The 25,956-nt window shown below is 38.8% G+C and overlaps 1 protein-coding gene and 1 long non-coding RNA gene across 2 annotated transcripts; one reads left to right on the top strand and one right to left on the bottom strand.

The window, feature by feature from the left end:
• Positions 1-6,473: 6,473 nt before the first annotated feature.
• LOC102235867 (glutamate dehydrogenase, mitochondrial) lies at positions 6,474-24,968 on the top strand. Its single transcript, XM_005794638.2, has 13 exons — positions 6,474-7,023; positions 13,792-13,872; positions 14,038-14,093; positions 14,490-14,553; positions 16,344-16,438; positions 17,188-17,367; positions 19,568-19,705; positions 19,798-19,935; positions 20,026-20,106; positions 21,053-21,176; positions 22,934-23,025; positions 23,248-23,310; positions 24,094-24,968. The coding sequence occupies exons 1-13, from the start codon at positions 6,627-6,629 to the stop codon at positions 24,211-24,213; spliced, it is 1,629 nt and encodes a 542-aa protein (XP_005794695.1). The 5' UTR covers positions 6,474-6,626; the 3' UTR covers positions 24,214-24,968.
• On the bottom strand, positions 21,185-22,923 carry LOC111609946. Its single transcript, XR_002753414.1, has 3 exons — positions 22,385-22,923; positions 21,902-21,983; positions 21,185-21,701 (listed from the first exon to the last, which is right to left on the bottom strand). It is a non-coding gene; the product is annotated as an uncharacterized LOC111609946 (long non-coding RNA).
• Positions 24,969-25,956: the final 988 nt, after the last annotated feature.

Raw genomic sequence — 25,956 nt, 5'->3', positions numbered from 1 at the left:
TTAGCATTGCTAACAGCGGCACTACGATCCCGCCTGATCCTGTAACTGTGGCCGATCTGGCAGTGGAAGCCAGATCCACTGGCTACTGGGCTGAGCAAGGACCGGGGATCTGGCAAAATATGGACGTTAACAAGCATCGGAACGGGTGTGCAACTCTTCTCCAACTCTTACTTCAAACGTAGGCTCGCAAAACGTGAGTAAGTCAGTGGCTGCTAGTCAGCAGTCATGATTTCAAACGGGCATCAGTGACCGGAAGCGCGCATTCAGCTTTCACGCATTAAAGAGCATGAAAACAGCCAACATCACGGAAAGCGATGCAGAGCAGACTTTATTAAATAAATTACGATATAAATCGCGATAGACACGTGATAATTATCAATAGAAAATACGAATGTTCTGTAATTTCAGCGAACTCCGATCCGGAACTGTGGAGAATTCTGGAAAAATGAAGGCGGAGGAAACGGCCTTCTCGGTAGCTTTGGTTACCTAGCAACAACCTGTTGAGTAACTGACGCAGCAGCAGCGGGGTGTTACTCAACAGGTTAACTGCTCCTGCGGTTAACCTGTTGAGTAACGGTGAACTTTAGTGAGGGCTAACCGTTAACTGAGGCTTCAGAGCTGCTTAAAAATAACAAACAACGGTGTGGAGTGAAAACTATGGATAAAGTAGAAAAGGTCATATAACCAGTTGGGCAGTATTTTAGATATTTAAAACAAAAAAACTAATCAATAATTATATTTTTGACTTGCATGAAACCCTTACATTTTTTTGTCATATTGTCCAGACTTAGCTGACATCTTTTACACTTGCCCCTGTACCAAAGAGTTAGTACTAAACCAATTTGCTATGGTGATATGCCCTGACACAAAAGTCATAACATTTGGGTCTCTTGCACAGATTTGTCTACTTTCACGGTTTTACTTTAAAAAATCACTTAAACGTTTAGCTTCAGCCACATTGAAACAGAATCACAGTCTTTTATACCAGCCTCTCCAGGCTGTGGAGAGGCTGTTTAAAATATTAAACCAGGAGTGTCAAACTTAAAGAGCTGGTTGTGGCAGAATATCTTAATAAAATTACCCATTAGCAAACTGTTAAAAGGACAGTATTTTGTATTTTCCCACCACATAGTGCCTTTTTATAGCTGTTACCTTCAGTTGTTTATGAAAATGTGTATCAAATATGACTTGAAAGAAATTTGACTTTGTAATTTAACACCTAAATTGGGACTCTGTCTCTTTAAGAAACACCTATGCCTTCAGGAAGTCATCACAAAATCGCTCCTCTATTAACCTTTTAACAACATTTTACCAGCGTTTCACCAAGAAGTGGCTCATATAATGCACAATTTCACCAGATGTTTGCTAATTGCTGCTGGCTAGTCTGAAGGAGCTGCTCTGTGAGGTGGAAGCTCGGAAACTGCAGCTCTGAGGAGGAGCTTCGTCCTAGAAGGCGGTGCTAGATCCACCCAGGCATTTTGCAGAGCTTTATGGTCGCCACGGGCGATTCAAGGATTTCTCCAACATGCATGAAACAATCAAAACAACACCCCAGGCATGTTTTTGATGAGGGAATAACATCATAGCAGACTATTTTACACAATACTGCCTCTAAACTTTCTCTGAGCTTGATTTGTACTTCTTAAGATTAAAGTCCTTTTCACATCAATTTATTTGGTCTTATACAGAGGTGAAAGTAGTTTAAATTCTTTACTTTTGTTCTATGACAAAAAAGTGAAAGTGAATATATATATATAAAAGCTAACTGGGTAGCTCTTGAATTGCTGCAAAATGGAGCCATATTTCCCTCAGCCTACTGGCTGGCAATATTGACACCACAAGATGCCATGAGATCTAAATTCTGAACATCATGGCAGGGAGTGCGCCAGTTTTCCATGTCTGGCATATAACCATTCATTTTAGCTTTTAAACTGATTATATTGATTTTTGTTCAGATAGAGGGACAATCAGTAGGCCTAGCATCATGACCTGTTTGTTCTGAAGATCCTGCAGCTTCCACTTCGTCTTCCTGACATGGCGCCTCCTCACCCTGACTCTTGTACTGAGGAACCACAGAGCTCTGTTAAGTTAAAAGCACATCTTCTGAAGTTGGGATATTTTACCTCTAACAGGTTCCAGAGGAATCACCTGAAGTCAGACATTGGACTGGAATTTATTTCAATGTCATTTGTGAATGTTAGCTGCTCATGTCCAACAGTGGAGCTATAAATGATAACCAATGAGGTTATCATTTTGGAGAAAGTCTCATCAACATAAAAAGAGATGAAAATAAATGACATGCTTGATGGAGCAAAAGCCTTTCAGACTCTGAGCTCAAAGCAAGATGCCAGAGAACACCAAACATTTAAAAAAAAAAATTAGACAATTAATTTAATTTCACATAATTATCACGGTAGAAGCCACTTGTTGAAATATATTTGTCCTATTTGATGTTTGTTGTCAATGACATACTCACAGACGAACGAGGTAATTAGCCCCAAGTTTGTCGTTTATTGAACGTTCAGAAACTACAGCGGCTGTAACGCGCCACAGCAAAGGTACACAAAGATGAAACAACGTGAACAGGTGATCGACTCAAAACCACTCATACCTTTTTACTCTCCGTCTCTCTTTGTCATTTAAGCACACCCGTTTGCGTGGCAGCCACAAGCCGAGCAGAGATTACGTTAAAAACATAACATTCAGCCCCTTACAATATTAGGTTTTCAGGTTTGATATTTATTTTGCGATTATTAATAAGCGCTCTCATGAACACAGAGGTGGTTGATTAGCTAATGTTAAACTTCTGTTCTGCCAGTCAGTCAGTCTTTGAGTCCCTTTTTATTATTTTGGTAATGGAACGAAAGGTACAGAATTGCGCAACACCTAGTTGAAACAATAATTATTGAGATTGTTATGGGGGTGGGTCATTAATTTAAATACGTTTATTATTCTTTAATAAAGTTACAAACGTTTTGGATCTTAGTGAATATTTTGATAAGCGCGTCAGAAGAGGAAGTGGTGGTCTCATCATCCTGGCGTCGTTCAGTTTGTCACCTACTGCTGAGATCGACCCAAAATCTTCCGCGATTGACGTATTGAGCACCCTGATCTAGCATAACACGAACAGTTCAGACACAATATGAAATGAGGTGGGGGGTGGGGAAGGAGCTATTTATGAACTGATTACGTCGTGTTTGACTTAATCAAACACAATTAAGTCTTTGATTAAGTGCTAGAAGTGATTAGTTCTAGAGAAACTAATCAGTGACTGCTGATTAATGGGTGCACCCAGTGATTTTTTTTTTTTTTTTACAGCAGACAGCCGCTCCCCTCTCTTGCAGGTACTGAGTATACCCGCTAAATCAGGTACGCAGTACCTGACCGTACCCCTGGTCTTATATAAACAAAAACTGTTTTGATTTGACTGATAAAATAATATCTAAGTACACAACTGTTATCTTAAAGTTAATTTTATGTGGCCGTCTAGAATAGTTACTGCAGGCAGGATTTGACCCGCGGACCTTAAGTTTGACACCCGTGTAATAAGTAATGAAATTTTGTTTTGTTTCGGGTTTTTTTGTTTTGTTCACTCATTAAAAAAAGAGTTTCCCCCCCTGGTAAATTTGGTGTAGGTGATTGGGGCATTTATAAATTAGTCTTTTAAATCGGGAGCGCGCGCTGTCAGTGGACGCATGCGCGCGCTTCGCGTGCGTCTGTCTCGCGGTGCCAGCTCTCCTCTAGCTGAGTGAAGCTGACACCCCACCCACCTCAAAAAATTCAGCAAATAGTCTGAGTGGTTAGTGCTCCGTTAGTGCAGGTTTGTGCCGTTAAAATTTTCGTTTGTGCAGCTTTCGTTTTCGAGATATTAAAAATTATATTTTAGGTCATCCAGAGTTCACCATCCCCCCATGTTGCTCCAAAACAAACCAAACTAGGCTACTTCGTTAGTGCTCCGTTTGTGCAGGTTTGTGCAGTTAAAATTTTCGTTTGTGCAGCTTTCGTTTTCGAGATATTAAAAGTTATAATTTTGGCCGATGACGTCACCATCCCCCCATGTTGCGCCAAAACGAACCAAACTAGGCTACTTCGTTAGTGCTTCGTTAGTGCAGGTTTGTGCAGTTAAAACGGACGTTTGTGCAGCTTTGGTTTCTGAAATATTAAAGATTATTTTTTAGGTCATCCGAGTTCACCATCCCCCCATGTTGCTCCGAAACACACCAAACTAGGCTACTTCGTTAGTGCTTCGTTTGTGCAGGTTTGTGCCGTTAAAATTTTCGTTTGTGCAGCTTTCGTTTTCGAGATATTAAAAGTTATAATTTTGGCCGATGACGTCACCATCCCCCCATGTTGCGCCAAAACAAAACAAACTGGGCTACTTCGTTAGTGCTCCGTTAGTGCAGGTTTGTGCAGTTAAAACGGACGTTTGTGCAGCTTTGGTTTCTGAAATATTAAAAGTTATAATTTTGGCCGATGACGTCACCATCCCCCCATGTTGCGCCAAAACAAACCAAACTGGGCTACTTCGTTAGTGCTCCGTTAGTGCAGGTTTGTGCCGTAAGCTATCCATGCATACATCCTCTCTGCTTTGCATCGAGTCAACATTTTATATGAAACCTGAACATTAATTTACTTACCTTGTTCAAAAATCAAAATCAGGGTTGGAAAAATTCCAAAGATGACTCTTTCAAAACGATTTCTTTCAAACTGCTAGAATAATTTCAACGAGAGGCTGAAATTACACTTGCTCTTCCGCAAAAACAACACTCGCTACAGTGTGGGTGGAGCCAATCACAGTTGACGTTGTGTGAGAACTTTGTCAAAGTTGGCAAAACATTTTACGTGCTTTTAAAAATCCTTGAAGATCACGCATATACATTTAATGTCAGCAATTGGATGAAATGAAACTCGTTGCATTTAAAATATATTTACTAAATATTAAGTACATTACTTGGATGAACTTTGTTGAACCAATGACCCTGCCATGCACTTCCGGTTTAACTCTGCAAAAACTTTATTTGCTCAAGAAACTAGCATGTTAGCTATGGATTTTTTGTTGTTGTCGTTTTTTACCCTTTTGCTGCATAATCAGCAGAAAGTAAGTCATCAATGTGAATATAATTGTTGAAACCACCTCCGAAACCAAAGCACAGTTGAACAGTCGTACAAATACACACATTACGTTACGGTCACGGCCGCATGTCCTGTCTTGACAGGATTCATTTATTGTGGAGAAAGTTATATTGGTGAGAAAACATTACTATCTAAAAACATTTCTTGAAATGAGACAAATTTCTTCTTGTTCGAAATCTTTATTGAAGTTCAAAACAAAAGAAGGTACACATTGTACAACAGCTGAAAATCTGCAGAATTTAACTTACACAATAACATACGAAATTAATAACTGCTTGCTTTGTGGTTATGTCCAGAGCAGGCCACAGTCATCAATTTAGGTGAAGTCAGTTGGCGTATGAAAGAAAATTATGTAATATCTCATGATGAGCAGTAGCCCAGTTTGTTTTGTTTTGGCGCAACATGGGGGGATGGTGAACTCGGATGACCTAAAAAATAATCTTTAATATTTCAGAAACCAAAGCTGCACAAACGTCCGTTTTAACGGCACAAACCTGCACTAACGGAGCACTAACGAAGTAGCCCAGTTTGGTTTGTTTTGGCGCAACATGGGGGGATGGTGACGTCATCGGCCAAAATTATAACTTTTAATATTTCAGAAACCAAAGCTGCACAAACGTCCGTTTTAACTGCACAAACCTGCACTAACGGAGCACTAACGAAGTAGCCCAGTTTGTTTTGTTTTGGCGCAACATGGGGGGATGGTGACGTCATCGGCCAAAATTATAACTTTTAATATTTCAGAAACGAAAGCTGCACAAACGAAAATTTTAACGGCACAAACCTGCACAAACGAAGCACTAACGAAGTAGCCTAGTTTGGTGTGTTTCGGAGCAACATGGGGGGATGGTGAACTCGGATGACCTAAAAAATAATCTTTAATATTTCAGAAACCAAAGCTGCACAAACGTCCGTTTTAACTGCACAAACCTGCACTAACGAAGCACTAACGAAGTAGCCTAGTTTGGTTCGTTTTGGCGCAACATGGGGGGATGGTGACGTCATCGGCCAAAATTATAACTTTTAATATCTCGAAAACGAAAGCTGCACAAACGAAAATTTTAACTGCACAAACCTGCACAAACGGAGCACTAACGAAGTAGCCTAGTTTGGTTTGTTTTGGAGCAACATGGGGGGATGGTGAACTCTGGATGACCTAAAATATAATTTTTAATATCTCGAAAACGAAAGCTGCACAAACGAAAATTTTAACGGCACAAACCTGCACTAACGGAGCACTAACCACTCAGACTATTTGCTGAATTTTTTGAGGTGGGTGGGGTGTCAGCTTCACTCAGCTCTCTCCTCTGGCTCGCGCTGCCTTTTAAAGCAAACTCTCACAGTATGCTATTTCCCACTCGGCCAGACGAAGGGACGCGGTGCGGAGCTGCTGTGTCTTTCATCCAACCCCTCCTCTTCCTGCCGTCACCCCCATCGTCCTCGTTTAGTTTAAGTATTTAGCAGTTTGTTTACACAGTTAGCTTGTTTCAGTCATGTATCGCTATTTCGGAGAGCTGTTGAGCCGCTCTGCGGGAAGTGCCCTGGCCTCGGGATGCGTTGACTCCGCTCTCCCGGTGTCGTCCTCGCTGATGCGGGTCCGCCGTTATGCCGACGCGGCCGAGCAGCCCGACGACCCGAACTTCTTCAAGATGGTCGAAGGGTTCTTTGACCGCGGTGCCACTATCGTTGAGGACAAGTTGGTGGAGGACCTGAAGACCAGGGAGAGCTCCGAGCAGAAAAGACATCGTGTTCGCGGCATTCTGCGCATCATCAAGCCGTGCAATCACGTCCTGAGCGTGTCGTTTCCGATCAAGAGGGATAACGGAGAGTGGGAGGTGGTGGAGGGGTACCGCGCCCAGCACAGCCAGCACAGGACACCATGCAAAGGAGGTAAGAACCGAGTCAGAACCCGCTCTTCTGGCGCTGTTGACGGCTAGCTTTAGCAGGCTATGTAGCATTAGTTAGCAGTGACGTTAGCTTTTTCAACAAACTTCATCACAATCCAGCAGGTGTTTATAGTGCTTCACAAATTCACATATTTAATTTATTTTAAGTGAACACAGCAGTAGCTTTTAGAAGAATTAGCAGTGTTTTCTCTCTAGTGACATAGTTTACAGTGACCTTTCTGTTTATATGTAGCTGCAACAAGCTGTGAATGAGTTTGTACTTTAACTTTTATTATAAACATGTTTGACCATGTATATAAAAAGTTGTAGGAATCTTTTTGAAAGAGAATTAAACACATTTCAGGTGATACCAAGATCATCTGAGTAGATTAAACATTGTTGCCACATTTATAAATTTGACATTCTTGGGTAATTTATACTCTTAGCTTAATATTAAAATTAAAAGCTGTGTCCCACAGCAGAAACCTTAAAAACTAGCATAATGTTGTTTACATTTACATGTTACCATGACAGTTGTAGCCAGAGGTAGGTAGACTAGCCAAAAATTATATTGAAGTAAGAGTAGCAGTACTTCGACAGTAACTATTTTATCTGAACATCTTATTTAATTTGTGAAAATTGTCATCAGACAAACAAAAATATAACATAATGTGCAACTTCTATAATTTTTTAGATTAAAATAAAAAAAGGAAAAACAAATTAGATCATTACAAAATAAGAAATTCAAATAGAATAAATTTTTTGCTACATGACGATTCAAACTTTATTTTTAGAGGAGATTTCATACAGTCAGTTGAGAAGTCATGACTTACAATAGGTAAAATATATCTTGGAGGAACAGTGCAAAGTATTTCCAGTGACAATCTACCATTTACTGTATATTCACTTGACCTTCAAATGGCTCAACAGGGTGAACAGAATGATAGAACAACCATGTTTATAAACATGTATAAGAAATCTCACTGTAAGATGTGTATCTGGTGGATATTTGACTAAATCAAGGAACTTTATGTGGGTAGAGCATCCAGGAAGTTCAGACTCAATTAAAGTCTGTCTTTGAAATTAGATTACTTGGAGTTACAAAAAAAAGTATGTTGCTGTAAAACTACTTATGTACAGTTGGTGGAATAAATATTAATGATGTTATTAATAATTACCTTTTTTGAGCCAAAAAGTTGACTTTGCTAGAATTGAACAGTGAGAATCTCAACCGTTGGCATCAATACATAAAAAAATATATATTTTTGGGGGGGATTAATTGTTGCTTTCATTTAGACTTTTACTACATTTTTAGCATGACAGATTCCAGTTTTTCAGGTTGAAAAAGCATTTGCTCTCATGTCAGATCAGGTCATACATTAATTTCTACTCTGGGATAAATCAGACATTCCTAATGTCAATTAATGACATTCCTCAGATCAAAATTTGAGTTTTAGGCTATGTCTGCAACACAAAGTAAATAAAACAAATGACACAGTGAAATCTTGGCATGTTGTAATTCAAACAATGGGGATTTTTAAAACTTCCACCCACTTCAGCAAATAAGAAGCTGGTCATGAATGAATTGTTGTCATAAATCCAGCAACTGGAACAAAAACGTGAGCTGCAGAAACACAGGTGGTAGCATATTTATTCATAATGTCTTCCAAATAACACATATTAAGCCTCTTTTTTTCATGAATGCAAATAGGCTGTCCTCCTGGTAAAATGTCTTCCAAATACTAACTTCACCATGCAGCAGAATTGCACTGCCAAAGCCCTCTTTTACATTGCAACTTTATTTGAAGCTGATTTTAAGTAAGCACTTTAAGGGGACAAAATCTCCTCCTGAATCCTTTCAGTCAGATGCATGTTAAGGTTGTGAGCAGTAATGAGTTACATGTATCAAAGTATAATGAGATTTTAAAAACTTGCTTTCAAAATTGCTAAAAGTTTTCCATCATAATGGCTTCAAATCCTTTTAACAAAATGCCAGCGTCTCTGGAGTTGTGTCCTGCTGCATGGAGCACAAAGTAATGCTGCTCTGCCGGCTTAAAGAGAGCTCACATATTTGCATTTCTGACAAGAAAGACAAAATTGGCTTTCTGGAAAATGTTCCAGTTGCAAAAACACAGTGAGTAATGCTGTGGAAACTAAAGCACCACCCTTTTTAAGCTAACGCTGTTTGAAAATACAGTTGGCAAAGTGCAAGCAGCCCTTGTGTTTAGCTGCAGGCTTGAAGCAGGAACAGATAGCCTGATATCAACTTGTTGTATCACTATGCTTTAATATAATACACTGAAAGCACTGGAAAGCTGTGTAAACTAAATGTAGGTGTTTCTATATTCTTGCTTCAAGCATCCTGGATTATTGTACCAGTATGTTTTGTTGCTAACACCAGTTTACAGTGTAGCATATTTTCATGCTGGCCCATGATTTCACTCATCAGGCACATCATTGTGACTGATGAGTCATGTGTTAACATGTTAACACATGACTCACTGTGAAGTACTGCTAGTGATCAAAGTGGCTCTGTTTGTGTACGTTTTGCCTCATGGATGCTTCGTGGTTTGAATTTTGAGTTTCAAAGCAGCAGTAATTTGAGCTGGGCTAATTGAAAAAAAAGAGACGTGACGTATGGGGAGGAGGGTGGGTGTTTATATAGGCGCTCCTATTTGTCAGCAGAGTTGCTGGAGGGGAGGCAGGGAAAAGAGACACACCTTTGTGTTTGTCGGCCTTTCAGAGTAAAAGTTTCATTGCTGGGGAGAGAACCTAGAGCGTTGTAATTTTCTAGATTTACTCTAAAAAGCATTAGTATCAAAACTGTTTTAAATTGCCATTTAACCATTAATGCCACAAGGCAGAAATCTAATGTTTTTCTCTACTAAATGACTGAGTAGTAATGGGCGATCCTTTTGAATAGCTGCCACTTTGATTGTCTGTCTGTGTCACAAAGTTCAGTAGTCTATAAAAATCAGTGGTGTTAGAATAAATCTGTCTGTATTTAGAAAACCTACAGTGAGCTGGTCGTGATCCTGGTTTACATTAAAAGACCCCAGTTTTAAAGCAAAATATGTGGTTTTCTGTATCCCTTGTGCCAGAAAGTTAACAGTTAATGGTTGCAGAGGCAGGTCGAACCAATCCCCAGAAGTTTTAACTTTCCTTTCTCTCCGATTTGTTAGAGATATGTAGAGAATTTGGCTACTGACTGATTGGCCAGGAACTCAGATGTGTAATCTTGATCAGTGGAAATACCATACTGAGTGTCACCTGGCCACACTGACACTATTTAGCATTGGGGGACCCGAAGCTAGACATGTTCAGCATCAGTGAGATGTATAAAAATGAAGCTTGAGAAAATATAAAAATGTGATGATCTCATGTTGACACATTTCTGTGATCTATTCAGGCTGTTTCTCATAGAATGAGTATTTACAGGAAAGATAATAACTATATTTATTGAGGAAGTTTGATTTAAAAACTTGGTTTACCATTTTTAATAACCAAAAAGTGTTCAAAAATAAAGTTGAAGGAACTATGGAGCTGTAAGAATAAATCCTAAACTGTTTTTTCTACAACAAGTTGACATTTCTGGGGTTCATTCAGGCTTAGTGAACAACAGAAAATCTGGACAGTGTAGAAAATTTCCTTTGTATTTCTTTTGAACCATCAAAGCCTACTTTCTGTAGTAATACTTAATTGCTAATACAAAACGCTAAAGCTAGCTTTGTAGTAAATTAGTATTTGTTTTAAATCTCTAAGATTTACAAAATGACCTAAAACTTGAGAAGTTTGGTGTCAGATAATTACTTTTTTTCTTTTTAAAGAACATTGGTTCCTGCCATTACTAAACCACTACTACTGGAAATAAATCCTGTACTTTATGTAGGACTGCATCATCTAAACCACAGGTGTCAAACTCCAGTCCTCGAGGGCCGCTGTCCTGCAGTTTTTAGATATGCCACAGGTACAAAACACTGGAATGAAATGGCTTAATTACCTCCTCCTTGTGTAGATCAGTTCTCCAGAGCCTTGCTAATGACCTAATTATTCTATTCAGGTGTGGTGCAGCAGAGGCAAATCTAAAAGTTGCAGGACACCAGTCCTTGAGGACTGGAGTTTGACACCCCTGGTCTAAACAAATAATTTTTCTTTACTCCCCTGAAGTAGCCGACAGGTTATTGTTTCTGGTTTGCTCAACTATCAAATTGGGATGCAATAGCATGACTTTCAGGCCAGATCTTTTGATAATAAGAACATAAGCAGCAGTTGTTATCTTTCATATGGTTTAATGATTGATGCATTGTGCAGACCCTTGGCTACGTTCAGAGCAAACTACAAAGTGCAGAGGTTGTTTTTGCACTTCAGTGCAGGTGTATGCATGCAGTCAGCCGCCCCTTTAAGATCCAAGGTGACTGACGGATGTCAAACTGGACAAAGCTGCTTTTTACCAGACCTGTAGGGATATGGGTGGTGCATGTTTAGTTTTACATGGGCTGGAAAATAATCATCAATCAAGTCTGTGCAATATTTTATATTGTTTGCTCATGAGGAGTGGGTTTATTCTAGTTTGCTGAAAAAAAACATAGAAAGTAAATCTAGATGTGCATCAAAGATCAGGATTGGATCAGCAGGTTGGTCCTGCAAAAGCTGAATTAGATTTCTGACCAATAAATGCTACAAAGCTAGTTTATTCCAAAAAACTTGGGGATATATGTTCTTGTAAAATATTTTTTCTCCTGTTTTCTTCACTATTTAGAAGAAGACAAATTCAAAAAAAGCCAGAAAATCCTGATAAGTTCCTCTCGTCTTCCAATTTAATCAAAGTTGGTTTTGAAGAAGTGTTGCCCTTTTAAAATCAGCGTTTTAGCTTTATCTGGGTACATTATACCTTGATAAATAAAATATCCTTTCATGCTTATTGTGCCACAACTATGAGGAACACCTAAAGTTATAGACAATACAAAAAGAAAGACCTTCAACCTTTCAACAAGGATTTAATAAAAAAAAAAACCCAAAGAACAGAATCAATGGGAAATGACACCACAAATGCAAAAAAAAAAAAAATCGTCTGAAACCTAAACTTTAATGTATCCAAGATTAGATTATTTTTTCATAATCATTGGTGGGAGAAATATAAAATTGATAATGTAATAATAATTTAATAACTACATTTGGTAAAAGTGATGCTGCAAGAATATGATGAAAGTGAAGCAGTAGTGATAAAAAAACAAACACATGAAGTAACACTACATACAGAAATTGTTTAATTAAAAGTACTGCATTAATCCCAGAGGAAAACTAAATGTTGTAACTCATAGAGAAGTGAATTTGTTTTATGTGTGTTTGAAGTTCTTATTTTCTCTTCTTGCTCTCTGTTTGTGAGTTTTGGTTTCTGCGTCGAATCTCCGTCTGGAGAACCAAATACTGGAAGATAATCTGACTTGGTTAGATTTTGACCTCTTTGATGAGGTTGCAATATTTCAATTGCTTTCATTTATGAAGGATCTCCTGTTGCAATCTGTGTTGCATCATACCTGAAGAAGCCTCTGACTGAAGACAGTCTGTTGTTGTATGACACTCATGAAGAGTGTCATGCTTGTCTATAGTTTTCTTTTTTTTTTAATTTTTATGAAGAATCCTTCTTTGCACAATAATCTGTAGATAAAATGTTGGAGTCAACACATAAATATGCTGAGCTGTGAGAGTCTTAACTATAAAAATTAATTTAATGAAAGTACTGAAGCATTAAATTATGATACGAGATATTTTAACAGCCAGATTCAGTTCTTTATTTTAGAAAAATGTGTTTTCAGATCTGTTTTAGTTTCTGTTGCTATGGTGGGCTGCATGTTGGGTGGATAAACGGATGGTTGGATGTGTGGGAGCCATGTTTTTTTGTGTGTTTTTTTTCTTCTTCTACTTCTATTTAATTTGATCAGCAAGCTCTAAATTGTCCTCTGGCTTGAGTCTGATCTGCTGATCTTTGGATGAATGGAAAAGAAGAAAGGAGAGCTGCAGCTGCTGCGCTTTGAGAGGTGGCGCTTTGTTTTTGATCCTTTTCATTCTTATGCTTATGATTTTAAACTGTTTTCCAGTAATGACACACAAGGAAAGAGAGAGCAACACATAAATATGTAATTACTTGAAGCCTTTTCTGGTTCTGACCACACATAATCAACTCTTTTAAGCTTGACAAAACGACGCGCTGTCTCATGTTCATGCAGGACGTCCTTGGATTTCGCTCTGGTTGTGCTATTTCTGTAGCTGCTGTTAAATTACACTCACACAGGCAATGTGCCATTAAGATGGAGTAGTTCGAAACATCCACCCTGGTTCTTATGATCTCATTACAGGGCACTTGTTGCCATAGTAACAGTAGTAAACGCCAGGCAACAGGAAGCGACGACTGTAGCTTGAGGGATGGGCTCGGATAGGAGGGCAGTGATTGGTTCCCTCAATCTCCACCCGTGCAGCAAAGTACACCCAAGTGCCGACTGATTTCTGACCCCTATCTGGTATTGTGTAATCATTAGCAGCATAGGGTCCTGTATTCTGCCTTCATAGCTTCCTATCAAATCTGTTTGACCCCTTTTTTAATGAAAGTTTCAGAAAAAAAAAACATTTTCTTGTTTTAGAGCTTTGAAACAGTTTCTTCTCATTAAGCACAAGAACTGATATTGGTCTTTTCTACCGGTGGTTTGTGTTATCAGGTTTTCTTTTTATGGTGGCTCTTTCTGTAACTTTCTCCTTGTTACTGTGTTTCCTCCAGGTATCCGTTACAGCACCGACGTGTCTGTGGACGAGGTGAAAGCCTTGGCCTCTCTGATGACCTACAAGTGCGCTGTCGTTGGTAAGAGTTCAAGTTTAACCTCTGCCGACCATCACCTAAAGCTCCATACATTGCATATGTTTCATGACTGCATTTTTATATAATTGGTTGTATTAATTATGCTGCTCTGTACATAGTTGCTCTGCTCTGTTTCTTGCTCTTTACACACTTTCTTTGGTTTTCCAGATGTGCCATTTGGAGGTGCCAAAGCTGGAGTAAAGATCAACACCAGGAACTATTCTGTAGGGCAGCTAAGACTTCATTTTCTTATGTGTAGAGAAATAAGTGTTTAAAAGGCAAGTTTTACAACTTTTTGTATGCAACTCTGTTAAGGTTGTGACTCATAAAGGATGAAGTAATTTCAATGTAGTTGAGAAATTTGTCAAAGAAAAAATGGAAAAAGGAGTGAAGGGCATAACATTTTCAAATATGTGGTGCAAACTTGCCAAAGAGTTATGATGTTACATTACAAACATGAAACTCAAAGTGTAACACAAAGTCAATCCAAGACAAAAGTGAAAATCTTCATCAGGTGAAGACTCAAATATTTGTCTTAAAGCAGTGTCTTGGTGACCTAAAGCACTGATAGTACTGCAGTTTGTTTGCTTGAAACGATGTAAATGCAACATTTTGTGCAGGATAATGAGCTGGAGAAGATAACCAGGAGGTTCACCATTGAACTGGCCAAAAAGGGTTTTATTGGTAAGTTTCTGAAATCTTTTGCTTTGGGATAAGGCTTACTGGGTTCAAATCTTAGTGTGAAGGATGTGAATGATATTTCCATTTCTTCTCTCTCTCTGCTTATTCAGGATAAAGTCTAAGTTTCAAAATTTTTGTTTAATTTAATGAAAACCTCAATTAGATTTTCAGAATATTTACAGAAGCTCATTCTTACAGATTTTGGGTAAAGAAGCATGAGCCTGCTGAAAAGGCTGCCTGTAAATGCACCTCTTTTTGCATGAGTTACTGAATCAGTGTGTCGTGGCTTTGAGGAGACGCGTCTCTGTCTCTGCTGCGTCATTGAGTCTGGTGTCTCGTCTTTCTTTTGACTCCATAGATTCTCTGTTGGGATTTATATCAGGTCCATTTGCTGGTCCATCAAGCACATTAACCCGGTCATAAAAGTGTGCTGTCAAAAGGATGTTAAATCCTGCTGAGAAATAAAACCATCATCTCCACCTGAAAGGAGGATCTTTGTGCTCTGAGCTGCAGTTCAGTTCAGATGTTTTGCATCTTCTTTCATCCATTTAACTTTCCAATAATCAGTCCCTCCAGGAAGTTGTGATTCATTCATGATTCATTTATTAATTTCTTATTGCAACAGGCTTACGTGGATTTGCAAGTTTCACCAGTCATCGCAACTCTACAGCAAATCTGACTATTCACCGCAATGTTTCCTTCCCCTCTGACCAATCACTGAATTTTGACCAATCCACTTCTGATTTAACTTCCTACGTTTCTTGAAAGCCGAACCTGTAAGATGAAAGCATGTGTTGCTCAACGGTAACATTTGCCTGGTTACATGCTGCACAGTTAACCAATCAAGTGTATCATATTAAGCTACTTAACAAGATCATTACCTATTTTACATTCCTTGGTAGTTAATTAATTGCAGAAATAAACCCGATCCTCATTCATTTCAGTGCAGACATTGTGCTCATTGTTGCTTTTTACATATTTAAAGTAAATCTTTGTCACGATAGAAAGAGCAAAGAGTCAGGGAAGAGACATTAGGCCAGAGGTCAGCAGCAGGAGGATGATGCAGGGGCTTTTCAGGTAAAGAGGGATAATAACTTGCTAAGAAAAAGAGAAGGAAAGGAAAAGTTATGTGGAGCAATTTTAACTTTTCCGTAAGACCAAAAATAAAGCTAAAAAAAGTCACAACTTGGACTGCAACTTTTTGAAAAAGGTGCTTAAAATCAGTAATTTTAGGCCACAACAATCATAAAAAGACATTGCAACACCCTGGAGAAACTGAATAATATTTAACTTTTTAAATAAAATTACTAAAATGAATTGAGTTTTCATTGATGATCACATTTAATGAGGTGGACCAAGTAAATAAATTTACTTGATCAAAGTGGAGAAAATCACAAACCTGTGAGACGGAGATTCAAACAAACAAAAACGAATCAAAAGAGAAGAATTGGTAAGAAGAAAAGCATGCATACGTTTTTCTTCTTCTTAAATGTCCTTAGCTTCAACATATACAAACAAATCCGGTGCGCCGGTTCACTCTGGTGATTGCTTCTATGCAGCTTCACTGAATACAGGCAAATATTTGCAGTGTTCAGTTCAAACACATTAGAGCGTTTTGTTCTTGGTTATTTGCATCCAGTTTGAAAAGTGATCATTTTCACTGTGCAGTTTAAAGCATACTGGCCGTCTTTTCTCCACTCCGCCGTCACTCTGTGAGTCAGAGTTTTCCTGCACCACTTACTGAAACTCCACTTCTCCCTCCCTTCCTTCCTTCCTTCCTCTCCGTTCGCCAGGACCTGGCATCGATGTCCCAGCGCCAGACATGAGCACCGGAGAGAGGGAAATGTCCTGGATCGCCGACACTTACGCCAACACCATCGCACACACCGTGAGTTCTCAAACATGCATAACCGATTTGGATGGCGAGTGTGGTGGAAACCTTTTAAAAATAGGCTAAATTAAAAACAAGAAATGAGTCACATGTAAACCACGAGCGCTAATTTCCTGCCCCTCCCTTCCCAGCTCACCAAAGACACATTCCTCCTCTTTTTATTTGCTCCTTATAGCAGCTTCTGAAACCGAATCCAGAGCTGGCTGAAAGGAGGTTACTACACTTTTCCCTCTCTAACATTTCAATTTGCAAAACTTACACCTTTTATAGCATGGAGAGTTTATAGAAATCACTCACTCTTTTTATTAATATGTCAAAAATAATTGTAAATAGTAATAAGCAAGCAAAATATTTTAAACTTTGAATTATGACAAACTGTTTGACTTTCCTCTCCTTTAAGCCAATGCACTCCTGTCCCCTTTGGTCCAGTTTCCCCTGACTGAGTTTGTAAAGGTGACAGATTCCTGGGCAGGGTAGCTGAGAGCAGAGGATTGTGGGTAGCTTGTACTGACGTTTGTTGAGCTTTATGCTTTCTACACAGATGGCAGTGCATTAACTTGAACAGCAGTCTCAGTATGCAAAGCATGCGGCACCCAAGTCAGAGCCGATCCCCAAACAGCAGAAAAAATCCTAAAAACTGCAGTTTCCACCATTCATTCCAACTTCTGTAACATTTGGTCCATATCTGTGCTGTGTTTGTACATAAAAAGGAAATGTAATCGGATCCTCCTTGCATGTGTTCTTAGGACATCAACGCTCATGCGTGTGTGACAGGAAAACCCATCAGTCAGGGAGGAATCCACGGCCGCATCTCTGCCACCGGCCGTGGAGTTTTCCACGGGATCGAGAACTTCATCAACGAGGCGTCCTACATGAGCATGGTGGGCCTCACGCCGGGCTTCCAGGACAAAACCTTCGTCATCCAGGTACGCTGAGGCTCACCGTTTAGGGTTTTTATTTTTGTAAGTTAGTGTGGGCGACATGGACTTATAGTTTTATTCTGATGTTTTGTGGTACTGGTGAGATAACTATAAACATTATGACCTAACACAAAAGCATATTTGTAGGTAACTGTACAGAATGAAGGAATAAAATTTTGTCATATAGGTTGTTGAAATAAAATTCATAGGCCTGCCACAGGGTTCGTTGAAATCTATGAACATGCTTGAATTTCAATTTGGTGTTTTCAAGGTTTTGAAAGTGCTTGATATTCAAACTGCACAGTTTTGTAATAACATGAAATGTATTGATATTTAAAATTTCCCTAAAGCACATTGAACTTTCTGGTTAAACGAATGCCTCGGCAGGGCAGTGGATCGCTGAAAACCACAGTCAGAAGTTTCCTTTCTCTGTTCATGGAAAACGATGACTCAGTAAGAGAGGAATGAGTAAACAGAAGGAAGAGCTTCCCTCTACAGCTTTCTACAGCTCAATTTGAGTTAGAAATCTGTTCTTTGGTTGAAAAGTCATCAAGTTTAAAGTGTGTTCAGTAAACTCATCCCTCTGTCTGAAACGCACGCCGTTGTATCGAGTGTGTAAGGAGAAGTTTCTGCAGATGCAAACAGTGAAAGCTTTCTCCGTGAATCTCACTTTTATTCATCTAATGAGGGTTTCTGGCACACAGACCCGCTAAACATCAACACATGGGTAGAAAACCCCTCAGCAGTGGCCTCTGCTGTTTTCCCAGAATGCCTTCTATAATTATCGGCTCTCTAGACAACAATGCAACACGATACGCCGCCCTGATGCATTTCACTCAGTAAAATGTCCGCTGGGTGGCTGCAGCTTTACTTTATCCACATAGACTTCTGGGTTCACTCAAATATCGGTTATCTGGTTGAAAGATTCTACAGTTTTTACACTTTTACTTTTACAACATCAGTGAAAAAGGATGACGTTTGCAGAGAGGCTGTTTCAGTGACGAATAACGGAGAGGAGGCTCCTGAGAGTGAAGTCGTGGAGACAACAGCTGAATCCTGATGTGGATTTTTTTTAAACCTAATCCTCTTGTTTGTGTCTGAGGATTACTTCACTCTTAGATTAGTTTTCCTAGAGATTTAACATGAGAATTAATCGAGCAGATCTCTTGTACTGTGTTTTGGATTTTAGCAAATAAAACATTTATTTTCTTATTTAAAAAAGGAATTGAACTGTTTATTTGCTTCTTTCAATATATTTCCAATATAGCATGAAAAGATTTAGTTGGTTAAATGAAAAAATCTGCAGAATGTGCTAATTTCTTTATTCGATTAATCAATTAATGGTCAGAATAATTGATTACTAAAATAATCGTTGGTTGCAGCCTTAGTGTTATTGCAGCGTTGCTGTGAGTCGGTGCATTCTGGCATCACTGAGGCTTTACGGAGGCGCAGGTTGCTTTGCTAGGGCATTCATCGGCGTTACTGGGTGTGGCGTCTCTCCTCTTCCTCTTGACGATTCGCCATATTGGTACCTTTGGCAGTGTGGAAATGTGCCAAGTGCTGCAGGAAAATGAGATCAGCATTTCTGTAAAGGAAGCATGAAGTCCTCTAAACCTTCCTCAGTGGTTACATAACTGATCCAAAGCTGAGAAAACGTAACATCTGGCTGTACAGCAGAGAGGCTGGATGGACAACAAATGCCTCATTCTGTTACCAACAAAAGAAAAAGGGCACAAAAGATTTAATTTTATGAAAACACTTGATTGAAAACTCATAATGAAAATTCATAATGACTGAAATAGATTCTGGACGTTACGAGTCATTTATTATCTGTTATCTGTGGCTCTTTGAATGGAGTTGAGCCGGATGATTTCTACATTTGAAAATAAATTATTAAAAGAAACAACTTTTCACTGATGCACCTTTTTTTATTAAGCTGGTATTGTCAAATAATTTATATTGTAGCTGGAAGGTAAATTTAAAAACGCATTTATAAGTCTCAGCACTTATAAAGAACTGAGTATTAACTGTATTAAGCAGTAGAACAATTTGGAACCAACTTTGGCCACAAGAGGGAACCAAAGTATTTAGTATTTGAATTTAGTTAGGCTGATTCAAGCTTCAATTTGTTTTCTGTTGAAGAGAATTGAATTTTTTTAATGTCATAATTCTATATCCATCATTTATTAATAACTTTTCTCTACAGGGTTTTGGTAATGTGGGTCTCCACTCCATGAGGTACCTGCACCGGTTCGGTGCCAAGTGTGTGGGCGTTGGTGAGATTGATGGATCCATCTACAACCCAGACGGCATCGACCCAAAGCAGCTGGAGGATTACAAACTGGTACCAGCAGCAACGCCTTACCTTCCTTTACTTTAGATTGACCTTTTATTGTGAATAAACATTAAAATATATCTGTTCTCCCCTCTTTGCAGCAACATGGCACCATTGTGGGCTTCCCTGGAGCCAAGCCCTACGATGGGAACATCCTGGAGGCGGACTGCCACATCCTGATTCCTGCTGCTGGAGAAAAGCAGCTCACACGCAACAACGCCCGCCGGATCAAGGCGAAGGTAAAACACTCGTTTCCACTAACAGAAGGTGGCTGATAGTTGATGTTTTCTTTTGAATTTACATTAAAGATGAACTTTTGTTTCTGTCAGATCATTGCTGAGGGAGCCAATGGACCCACCACCCCAGATGCAGACAAGATCTTCCTGGAGAACAACGTCATGGTTATTCCTGTGAGCAGACTTGGAATCCACTGATATTTTACTTACATTAAACAAAATTAAATCTGCCTTCATAATTTAATTGGTACACATTTTAAGGACAAGTGTCTGTCACATTGTCTCTTTCTGCACTCATTGAAGAAAAGACTTTGGTTACAATTTTTAGTTTTTTTCAGTTAAGATGAATGGCTTTCTTTCTGCGCAGCTAGCACCTTTTTAGTCTGAGGTAATTCACGTTTCATGTTTCCCTGTTCAAATATTTAAACAAATCACAAACCGCTGCCTGCATCAGAAATGATTTTACCTCGACTCAGAATGATTGTGATTTAGTTGAACTAAAAATTCCCAGAAGGTGTTTTATTTAGATGGAAAAACAGAAAATTATCTGTCTTTGTGTGGATTGTTATATGTAAATATATGCTGTCAGATTTTCAGTCGTATATTAACCCTGTTAATGTTGAGAGTTGCTGTGAAAGCAAAGCTATTTGGACACAATTTTTTTGTACTCTGGATTTTTATTTCTTATTTCTCTTAGAATATGTAGGATATTGAGCCCAAGAAATGTTTTTGTTTTCACTTTCATTACGTTTTACTTATTTAAAATGCATTTAGTTTGTTTTATAACAGCAGATGACTTTTTCAAGTGTTTATTTTACTTTTAATGCTAACCTTATTTATATATGCATCTAAACAGAGACAAACACACGAGGGAGTTACTTACTCATGAAGAAGTGACTTTTTCACTGCATTTTCAATAGTATTTATTAACCTTTAATGCAAAGTGTTTTTATTTAAAGCTCCTGTTTGTAGTTTTAAATAATTTACAGACAATAATTTCACAGGAAAAGTTTTATTGAACAGAAATCAAATCAAATTTTGAAGCACATTTTTGGTTGCAGAAGACATTTTGTTCACAACAACGATCAGGACTACATGATGATGATGTTCTTCCTTGCAGGACATGTACCTGAATGCTGGTGGTGTGACTGTGTCGTATTTCGAGTGGCTGAAGAATCTCAATCATGTCAGCTATGGGAGACTGACCTTCAAGTACGAGAGAGACTCAAACTACCACCTTCTCAGTGAGTACAAAACACCCCGCAATCCTAACATAACCTCCAGCATATGGTTGGGGGGCAGGGAAAAGTTGAGACAAAAATATTAAAGGGTTGATTTATCAGTAGAATATTACATCAAAAGTCATTAGAAGAAGAAGAATGACTAGAAACTGTATACGGTACTTAGCACTGCCGTTGTCATGGTCTGTCAGTTTCACCCTTATTCTGACCAACCATTTTTTTAAACCAGCTCAAAAATTTGTCCCTTTTTGTTTTTTTGCCTTGTATCACACATAATCCAGTTGTAGGATATAACATAATGGTGCCTGCTTCTGTTTTCCATGTATAGCAAACATCAGTTGGATCGGAGAAGGCTTCTTGTAGAGTGTTGCGCCATTCGTCTACAGACTCGGTGTAAAACATGTATTTGTCTTCTTCTCCTTCACTGAGAGTGACAAACAGCATCTCTGGGTCATTTTTCATTTGGTTTTTCCGTTCCTTTTTTTTGGACTGTGCTGATTTTCCAGTAAGCTTGAATCTTTTAGGCATCTACATAAAAAAAAGACAGGAGACTTGTATTATAAGTGAAGTGGTACTTTGGCATGCTAAAAATAGTCAGTTTAATTTTCTATGTAAAATAGTGTATGATGCATTTGGACTAAGTCATTTCAAACTGTCAGAGATTTTATCTGCGTCTGCTTTTTTTTTTTTACTTGATCAGGGCTTCAGATAAAGTTAGCTTTACTTACCTGTTCGGCCATCTTTTACTGTTTATGTTTCAAAGTAATTTGTGGTGAAGAAAAACAGACTAATAGCTGTATCAGTAGTTTCCTGAAAACACAGAGAGAAACTTCAGAATATAACTCAAAAAGCTAGTTACTGCATATGAGCAATTTAAATTTGAACCTTTACTGTTGTTGTGGTAAAGGATTACTGTTTGTGGTCTGAAGAGAACAACAGTGGTTACATATTTTGCTGTTGCTTCCCTGGTATGGTGAAAAAGTTTCATATCCTTATTTTTGTTTTTTCTAAATTTTAAGGTTTTTTCAAAGCAAAACTGGTTACTTATTTTGTTTAGTTGTATTATGATTACTTTTTAATGTTTCAATGTACTGAAAGTTCTTATTTCTTTAAATTATGATTGTCTTGGTTTGGTCTGTACCTGTGTTGTACAGCAAGAACATGTATAATAATGTAATCAAAGATGTAAAAGTAAATGGAAATCCACTTACCCAGTGCTTGAGGTAGCTCCACAGTGTTTGTCTCTTTCAGGCTTTTCCTGCTTATTTATACCTTCTCTGTTTTGCATAGCAGCCAATCATATCGGGTTTAAGTTATGTTTCACTATGTATAATAGAGAAGAATAAAATGTACTTTGTAGAACCAGTTTGTCTTGAACTTCCAGATATAAAATGCAGACGTGTTGCTGGTATATTTTCATACAGAAAACAACGACTTTGTTATAATAAAGAATGCAGCCCTGGGTTGGGTGACCCGATGTTCCACTTTGTCACGGTGCCGCATTTTGATTCACATCTGTCATCCCAGAGATAAGATTACCAACATCTGTATTGATTTTTGGTTTCACGGTGAGCAATGTGGGACAAATGTTTCTACCGTGAAGCTTGTGAAGAACTCTTCTGTTTTTTTCAGGGATAAATGCTGCAACTGTGGTCATTTCTACCTTTCAGCCTTTGTAACTGTCTCCTTGTTATGAAAGCATTTTAAAATGCTCTAAAACTAATCCACATCTTTCTTCTTTCCCTGTTGCCTCCCTCCAGTGTCTGTGCAGGAGAGCTTGGAGAGGAAGTTTGGGAAGCAGGGAGGACCCATCCCCATCGTTCCCACCGCCGACTTCCAGGCCAGAATTGCTGTGAGTAACGTCTGCTCTCCTAAGCTAACCTAAGCTAAAGCAACGTAGACATTTTAAAAGATCTGTACCATAAAATACTGTCTCCAGAAAATGGCCACATCGTCACAAGCTAACGAAGTCTAATGTTAATCATTCATTATGATGTTTTAGGTTTAAAAAACTGTTGCATTTGTTTTGTTTCCAAAGTTACATAATTTAGTGTCTAATAATCTTAATTTGCAGGGCGCCTCAGAGAAGGACATTGTTCACTCTGGTCTGGCCTACACCATGGAGCGGTCCGCCCGGGTGAGTTTGGCACCACAGTTACAAAGGCTGAAGTTATGAAGTCAATTTAAAAAACAAAACCGTTTTTAAATGAAACGCTTTGCTGCAGCTTCATAAACCCTTAAAGAATTGCAAGAAGACTTTTAAAAACATCATTTAAGGCAGCATTGAATAGTATACTGCTGATTAATTTGTTTATTGGACCATACAGGTTTCAGTTTACAATGTTCAGTAAATCCAGTGTGACTTAAAGTTGAAGGAGTAAAGATGGATTCCTTCTTCCTGTATTTGTAGAGTGCTTTCTTGCCTCCTTACATTGTCTGTGTGTGTGTGTGTGGGCGTGTGTGTGTGTGTGTGTGTTTTCCCCAGCTTACATGTTTTATAGCCTCAACAATATAGAATTTGATTGAACAAATTTATTCTGTTTTATAAATAAACGTTTGGGTAATTTTCTTTCAAACCGCTTGCTATATTTTGCCACATTTGAAATTAGTAAAAGCTGATATGAATTGCAGTGAGGGGGGCCACACAAAATCACTCCGAGGGCCACAAGTGGCCCTCAAGCCTCACTTTGGACATCCCTGATTTATGAAGTAAAAATGTGTAGGAATCTACCCATTTTTCTAGCGAGTCCTATCTGCTGTTTCCCAGTACAAGAGAGCAACATTTTCAAATAATTTCTTTTTCTAAAGCTGCTTATTAGTTGGTTTTGCATCAGTTAATCAATAGAAACATTATAATACTGTAGGGAATTCTATTGTTCTTATTTTAAAAATAAATAAGCTTTAACTTCTGACTTTGCAGCAAATCATGCGCACAGCAAGCAAGTACAACCTGGGTCTGGACCTGCGGACGGCCGCCTACGTCAACGCCATTGAGAAGGTCTTCAAGGTCTACAACGAAGCTGGGCTGACCTTCACATAAGCACCAACCTGCACTGTTCCTCCGCTCTCCCTGCTAGTCATCCTTCTCTCCAGCTCCCCTCTGCCTCCTCAGACAGCCTTCTGAACATATCACCGTTTACCGCAGCTACCCACAGACACAACCTCACATTTCCACTGCGATATCTGTGCAGCCGCAGAGGCGCCGCCCTGTTCTCAGAGTTGGAGCAGACTTCGGTGTTTGTAAAGAGAGAGAAGACTCTTTCCCTCCCTCTGCAGCCCTGTAGGTGTTTGTATTGTGGCGGCCATGTTCACGGCGCTCCTATCGTAGTAGTTGAATGCATGTGTAACCTTGGTGTTGCAGCCGTTTTTGATGCCTTATTTCAGGAAGAGGTCGCACCTCAAAGGGAGCCGACCTCTTCAGTCTAACGTTGATTAAAAGGGATTTAGATTTAACTCCATGTGAATTAGTTGGATTAGCCTTTAATCTTTCTGGTGAAAAGATTAGCGATTCTAAATTTTAAGGATTTGTTTTTTCAAAAGTGTTTTTACTGTCCTCTTCATATTTCTGCTTCCCTTGTTGCTTTAGCTTGACGCAGATTCTCTAGACGCCGCCGCCGGCCTCTAGGGAGGAGCGGAGGTTTGGCGAGCGCATTGTGATCACCATGTTAGTTCTCATCAGTTTAACCGTCCTATTGCTGCATTGAAACAAGTTTTTTTTGGAGGAAACTGCTTTTTATTTTTATTGTATTCAATTTTTTTTTTTTTGAAACGACAAATAAAACGTTCTTAAAGTGGCGAAGTTTAAACTTCTTTATGACACTTTTACAGGAATCAGCTAATGTAGGCTTAACATGTACAAACAGAGGTTTTCATGTTGATACTCTGATTTTTATCTAGGGGTGCGCCGATAAATCAACCCCGATTTTCTAAATTTTGGGAGATTGATGATCAGCCGATACTTGCATCTGAAGTTGATCTTATTGATCGTTGTCTGCTTTTGTTTTGCTGTGAAATATTTTGACTGACGAAAGCACCAGGTTATATCTGCATGTTCATCGTTATTAACCCCTCTGTTGCCAAGTGAGTGACTTTCTTGCTATATTTAGCAACATTTCAGGCAAATCAGCAAAAATCGGAATCAAAAGGTCAGACTTTTTAAAGATCTGTAATCGGCGCATCCCCAGTTTTATTACAAAAGTAGGAAAATCCCAAAAGAAAATATCCAAGTCTGGAAAAAATATTTTATATTTATACACTTTTATTCATTTTCCAGTTATCAAGATTCAAAAATTTAGATTTTTTCTGAGTAAATTGCAAATATAAATCAGATTTTGCATAATCTGTAATTGTAAGATGGTGTAAGAAATTAGTTTCCCTCATCGTAGAATCCATTTTATTGGTTACCATGTCTTAGACACTAAGACACCATGTCCTAGTGTCTAAGACATTAAGACGTGGTGTCTTAGACACTAAGGCACCACGTCTTAGTGTCTAAGGCACCACGTCTTAGTGTCTAAGTCATGGTGCCTTAGACACTAAGACGCCGTGTCTTAGTGTCTAAGACATTAAGACGCCGTGTCTTAGTGTCTAAGACATTAAGACGCCGTGTCTTAGTGTCTTAAGACATTAAGACGCCGTGTCTTGGTGTCTAAGACATTAAGACGCCGTGTCTTAGTGTCTAAGACATTAAGACGCCGTGTCTTAGTGTCTAAGACATTAAGACGCCGTGTCTTAGTGTCTAAGACATTAAGACGCCGTGTCTTAGTGTCTTACACATTAAGAC

The sequence above is a fragment of the Xiphophorus maculatus genome, chromosome 10, assembly GCF_002775205.1.
Source record: "Xiphophorus maculatus strain JP 163 A chromosome 10, X_maculatus-5.0-male, whole genome shotgun sequence".
Taxonomy (NCBI): domain Eukaryota; kingdom Metazoa; phylum Chordata; class Actinopteri; order Cyprinodontiformes; family Poeciliidae; genus Xiphophorus; species Xiphophorus maculatus.
This window is presented reverse-complemented; position numbering and strand designations above follow the sequence as displayed.